The sequence below is a fragment of the Peromyscus californicus genome, unplaced genomic scaffold (assembly GCF_007827085.1).
Source record: "Peromyscus californicus insignis strain IS unplaced genomic scaffold, ASM782708v3 Scaffold_14__1_contigs__length_90479793_seg_2, whole genome shotgun sequence".
NCBI classification, from domain to species: Eukaryota; Metazoa; Chordata; class Mammalia; order Rodentia; family Cricetidae; genus Peromyscus; species Peromyscus californicus.
The window spans coordinates 17,655,966-17,661,979 of NW_026294436.1; the positions used below are offsets into that span (position 1 = coordinate 17,655,966).

Below are 6,014 nucleotides of genomic sequence, written 5' to 3' on the forward strand. Positions count from 1 at the left end.
GGAATAAACAGGAGAGGCAGCTCTTGAGCCAACTCCATTCCAACTTCTAGAAGATTCTTCTTCCCTCCACAGTTTGTACATTTCTGCAACGACACTTCCCAGAGTGTTGGGAGGAGTGGCCACAGCCCCTGATCCTGATCCACCAGTCACTAGACATCGGGTAAGACTGTCTAGGCCCAAGTGCCTGGCCCACCAGCTCTGGTGTAGTAACAACCCTCTCCAGCGGGGCAGACTTGGAACCCTGTACCAACAGGATGTAAAAAGATAAAGAAATCAGAGAACCTGGGGAGTACCCTCCTCCTGGGTCTCCTGTTACTTAAGCAAAAAGCCCCTTAGCCAATAGGACACGTACCCGAGACTTGCCAGGTATCTGTAGAAGCACTAATGTCACCACCTCTGTCCTTCAGTTGGACAGGTTACACATCTCCAAGCCTGGGACACTGTAAAACAGGACCATGGTGGGGGCTGCCTGACAGGCAGAGCAAAACTCCCAGAAGTCTGACCTCCTTCTCCTAACCTCCCATGCTGGGATCTGAAACTCTCAATGGAGCAAGGGCCAGAGGAAGCCCCGGAACTCTACTCTATCTGTCCCACAACACACACACCTCTTCAAGGGATAGTCTTGACCAGGAGATGGAGGAACCGGAAGAGAGTAAGTTTGTTTTTTTTTTTTTTTTTTTTGGTTTTTCAAGACAGGGTTTCTCTGTGTAGCTTTGCGCCTGTCCTGGAACTCACTTGGTAGCCCAGGCTGGCCTCGAACTCACAGAGATCCGCCTGGCTCTGCCTCCCGAGTGCTGGGATTAAAGGCGTGCGCCACCACCGCCCGGCTTGAGAGTAAGTTTTAAGGATAATCAGCACGCGCACGTTTCCGCAGGTAACTGCATGCTAAGGTGAATTCCTAGTCAGAAAGAAATATCGGTTATCCAACCCAGGTTAGGTAGGGGAACCAACTATTTCTCAATCCTAATATGTTCTGGAATGACCCATTTATCCACGTCATTGTGACCTAAGAGTGCGTGAATGGAACTCACAGTTGTAGACCTCTGTACATAGAACAGCTGTCTGCCCCTAGGAAATACAACTTTTTGTATTGAGAAGCTTAAAAAAAAAAAACTTTTTAAAAGAGAGGTAGCCCGTGCTAAATATAGTTATATTGCAGAAGTTCATTTACCAGTTCTTGCTTACAATGCAAAAAAAGAAAAAAAGAAAAAAAAATTAAGCTAAAATACTGCATGGTTTAGAAGAGGGAGGAGGAGCTTGAATAACCTTTGCCAGGAAGTCTATAAATGGAGAGGCCCCACTGGGCCTTCAGTATAAAAGGGGGACACAGAAGAAGAGGTCTACACTTTAGGGGCTTGCTCTGGCAGTACCAAAGCCACAAGGCAGCCTTGCAGAAGACAGAGCTCCACCATGCCCGGCTCAGCACTGCTCTGTTGCCTGCTCTTACTGGCTGAGGTGGGGATCAGCAGAGGCCACTACACCCAGGAGGAGAATAATTGCACCCACTTCCCAGTCAGCCAGACCCACATGCTTCGAGAGCTGCGGATTGCCTTCAGCCAGGTGAAGACTTTCTTCGTGAGTATGCTGCCTGCCTGCTTTTCTTCCTGGGATGGCCTGAAGTACATGGAACTGTGGAAATAACCCTTCTCCTCCTCCTCCTCTCCTGCTCCTCCTCCATCCCCAGTATCTATTCCCCTTAAACTTAAATCCAGAGAGTCCCGGGCTAAGCCATGGGTTATGGGTTAAACTAAACCCGGGCACACAGGAAAAGCTACCTAGAAGGTGAATGCGTTGTCTCTCCCGTGCTCGAGAACTTTCTGTTAACTTTCTTCCAGTGAAGCTCTATATTTTGTTGGCTGGGACAGACGTCCGATGTAGGGGGCACATACTGCCTCTGCTTAGTCTCCAGAGCTGGGGCAGCACCTGGCATGGAGAGCTTGCGTTACAAGAGGATTTCCCTTCCAGAGAAGGCAGAGAGCCACGCAACTAAGACACTCTCCATAAGGGACTCCAGAAAGGGTTGGCACAGGTGCTTTTGAAACCTGATGTGGCTCTTCTGAAAGAAGACCAGGCCTGGTCAAACTTCTCCCGGGCTGTTCAAGTCAGTCAGAAGCTTTTAGATAATGCGATTCTTAGAGGAAGGACTTTGATTTAACTCCAGGCCCTAGCACTATCAAATCCTGGTTTTAAAACTCTCCTTTCAATATTTGCCAGGGCTACACTGATTACTAATTCAAAACTCTACAAATGGAGAGGTGTTCAGAAGACATGCATGTCAGGTCCTCCCCCCCAGCCCTTGTATTCACGCTTTTTTTGTTGTTGTTGTTCTTGCAGCAAAAGAAGGACCAGCTGGACAACATACTGCTAACCGATTCCTTACTGAAGGACTTTAAGGTACAATTGAGTGGGTGCTGGGGAGCGATCGAGTGGTTAGGGAAGGGAGGCGCTGCTTGTGACATCCAGCGGGAGCTGAGGCTGATGCCGTGGCTTTCAAAAGGAGAAGTGGGAAGGCCTTAACTCAGCATATTGCCAGCAGTCAAGGGGTTATGAGGAGCTCATTCTGTGGTGAAGGGAGAGAATGTAACTGGAGAAAGAGAGGGTCCCTGGGGACAAAACTGTCCACCAAGTTTTGGCCATCATTCCCGTAAGCCCCAACCTTTGATTCCTGCCTCTAGGGTTACCTGGGTTGCCAAGCCTTATCAGAAATGATCCAGTTTTACCTGGTAGAAGTGATGCCCCAGGCAGAGAACCATGGCCCAGAAATCAAGGAGCATTTGAACTCCCTGGGAGAGAAGCTGAAGACCCTCAGGAGGCAGCTGCAGCGCTGTGTGAGTAGCAGATGAGCTCTTTCCCTTGGGGCCACCCAACAAATGCCATCTTCTACAGCCCAGCCAGGCCACATGCATCCAGGCACACACAGACTAGACCGAGGACTAGGTAAATCTACAGAGGCGCCACGAGTCAGCTCTCCGGCTCGTCTGTCTCTGAGCGAGCGACCGTGGGGGTGGCTTTGAGGCATTACACGTGAAGATTTGCGCATAGCCTTCCTGTTATTTGTGAGTCATCGTGGGTTATTAGCTACTCCCCTCTCTCTTCATGGGAAGGCCAGGGCTTTAGTTACGGCTCCCTCGTCTCTTTGGACCTGGGCCCCGGGTTGCCAGCTGAGGCTCCCAAGCAGAGGAAGACATTCACCTCTTCATTTCATCATTTGGAAAGCAAACACAACACACAACTGGGCTGATAGAACTCTCCCTGGAGTTTCAGCAGGGCCAGAAGACTACTGTCCCTAAACCAGGATCTATGAATAATAATGCTCAGAGCATCTATGTCTCTAACTGAAGTGGTGCCTTTGCCACACTGGTGGTTTGCTCTCTTCTCTCACTGATACTGGGAAATCAGTTGGTGTCTATTTGTGCAGCAGTTCTAAGCCAGTGATTTGGCCCCAGTAGCTGAAACTTTATCTCCACTCTCAGACACCTAAGACATAGCTCCTGGCAGTTGAGATTGGAGATAGACAAGAGGAGACATTAAAAACACAATACATGTTTTGGGGTTCTGAGAGCCAAAGCCCAAGACCTGAGTTCACACCTAGGCTTTGCAAACATCTTAGTGATTCCAAAGACATACATTGCCTCTTCCTGGGATGTTCTCCTCCTGCCCCTACTATGAGAGCTAAGGACCAAGCAGGGCTCAGTTCTCCCTAGGAGCTAAAAGATGGGCCCTGAAGAGGAATCTGGCCCCTTCGTCCTGCAACGAGGTTGCGTGCCATGGACACAGGACTGGAGCTAGGATGATTAACCCTCTCTTTATCTCCTACAGCATCGATTTCTCCCCTGTGAAAATAAGAGCAAGGCTGTGGAGCAAGTGAAGAGTGATTTTAATAAGGTAAGCTTGGGTGGTGACAAAGAGGGTGTGCATCACGTGACCCCGGTCCACTCACCAAAGGGCATGAGGGAGAGGGACCTGTTCTATCTGCACCTGGAGTGTGGGAACCTGGCACACCGTGTGGCCTCCTCTGCCAGTTAGGAGCCACCACCTCCGTTACATTTGTTTTCTGCAAAGCGTGTCTGGCAGTTTCTAAATGACTGCTTCACCTTTGCAGGCTCTCAGCTTAGACTGACCAGACAACCTATGAGCACGGAGCACTAGGTGCTGGGGAGAGTGATAAAGGAAACAGAAAGAACAGAAAGTACCTTGTTGGGAAATGGGCTGAACCCACAAGTGCAGAGAGCAGACATGAACACAGGCACCCAGGCGCGCATCTCGGGGCTCGGCCTAGATGTTCCCCCAAAATCAGAATGAACAGGAAGCAGAATTCTTATTTGTCCCGGCGCTCTTTCCACCAGGCAAACAAAATGAGGTTTCACACTTCCAACTGCCTGTGAACCCCTGAAACCCAAGTTCCCAGAAGCCACGTGGCCTACATCATCTTCGTGGGCTAGGCAGACACCTGGCAGGGCTCCAACATCAGTGAGCATGAATGAATCTCTTGACTGTAGGCCAGAACAGCCGGGCGGGGACTGCTTAAATGCCCAAAACATAAAATAAAAAAATAAACTATTTCCTTACCTATCTACCACTGTCCTGCTTTCAAACTGCTTCCTCTAACAACTTTGCATAACAATCTGCATAAGTATTATGTGAGTCCAGGCCTCTAAAAATGTTCAAAAGACACCACTCTGAAGACAGTGCTTTGAGAAGGAGCTTCCGACTACTGGCAGAGTTCAAAGCTGGGAGATGGTGCAGCTGAAGGCCCAGCCCCCTCCTCAGGCACCGGGACGAATCCTTGGGTTCCCCCGAGGTCTGACAGCTCCCAACACAAGAAAGCCACGAGCTTTCTGCAGTTAGCGTCCTGCCCAGCCAAGTGCAGGAATCTCCTCAGCCCTCTAATAGGCCTTAACCAGGTGTTTCTCTCCCTCCACAGCTCCAAGAGAACGGTGTCTACAAGGCCATGAATGAGTTTGACATCTTCATCAACTGCATAGAAGCGTACATGACCGTCAGAATGAAGAACTGAAACACCCAGGGTGTGTTTTGAATCTACGATGCCAGGGCTTTAACCAGAGCTCTCTGAATCTGATCCAGGGAATCTTAGCTAGTGCAAGCAACTCCTTGGAAAACCTCATTGTACCTCTCTCCAAAATATTTATTACCTTTGATACCTCGGTCCCCTTCCTATTTATTCACTGAGCTTCTCTGTGAACTATTTAGAAAGAAGCCCAATATTATAATTTCACAATTATTTATTATTTCTTACCTGTGTTTAAGCTATTTCCACAGGGGACACTTTTTGTGGTAGTTGAGTGTTCTAAGGGAAATTATATTCTATAATGGGGTGGGGGAGCGGGTCTTCTTTGGGAAGCCAACTGAAGCTTCCATTCTAAGGCTGGCCACACTTTATAGCTGCCGACGTGTTTCCTGTGGTGTTCTCTAATTTCTTTCCTCCCTGAGTTCAGGACTTAGGCAAAGAAACTAGGGAGCTCTTTGGATGATTATCCTTCCAACAGCTCAGAGGGATTCCCCTGACCTCATTCTCCAACCATTTCATTCTTGAAAGCTGTGGCCAGTTTATTTATAACCACCTAAAATTAGTTCTAATAGAACTCATTTTTAACTAGAAGTAATTCAATTCCTCTGGGAATGGTGTATGGTTTGTCTGTTTTTATAGCAGATTCTAATTTTAAATAAATGGATCTTATTCAAATCATGTTGTGCTGTCTATTGAGTCCTGTCTGATTAAATTACAACTACATTACTCAAAGCTCCAGAGGGCCAAAGGGGTGAATGAATCTTGTATTCCAAAGAAAGGATACCGGCAGCCTCTCCAGGAAGGGGTGGAGCCCGGATCCCATCAGGGGAAAATCTTGCTTCACTTTCAAAGCATCAGCATAAACCACTGAAATCTTCAAGCTTGGCCCTTTAAGATACATCCTGAAATCCTTAAAGGGCATGCTAGCTTCCAAAGATGGGAAAGTTCATTCTGCGCACACACAACCAATACTAAGCAGGAGAAG

General features: G+C 48.2%; 1 protein-coding gene across 1 annotated transcript; it reads left to right on the top strand.

Annotated features, from left to right (window-relative positions):
* Positions 1-1,410: 1,410 nt before the first annotated feature.
* On the top strand, positions 1,411-5,046 carry Il10 (interleukin 10). Its single transcript, XM_052736553.1, has 5 exons — positions 1,411-1,575; positions 2,335-2,394; positions 2,676-2,828; positions 3,820-3,885; positions 4,925-5,046. The coding sequence occupies exons 1-5, from the start codon at positions 1,411-1,413 to the stop codon at positions 5,015-5,017; spliced, it is 537 nt and encodes a 178-aa protein (XP_052592513.1). The 3' UTR covers positions 5,018-5,046.
* Positions 5,047-6,014: the final 968 nt, after the last annotated feature.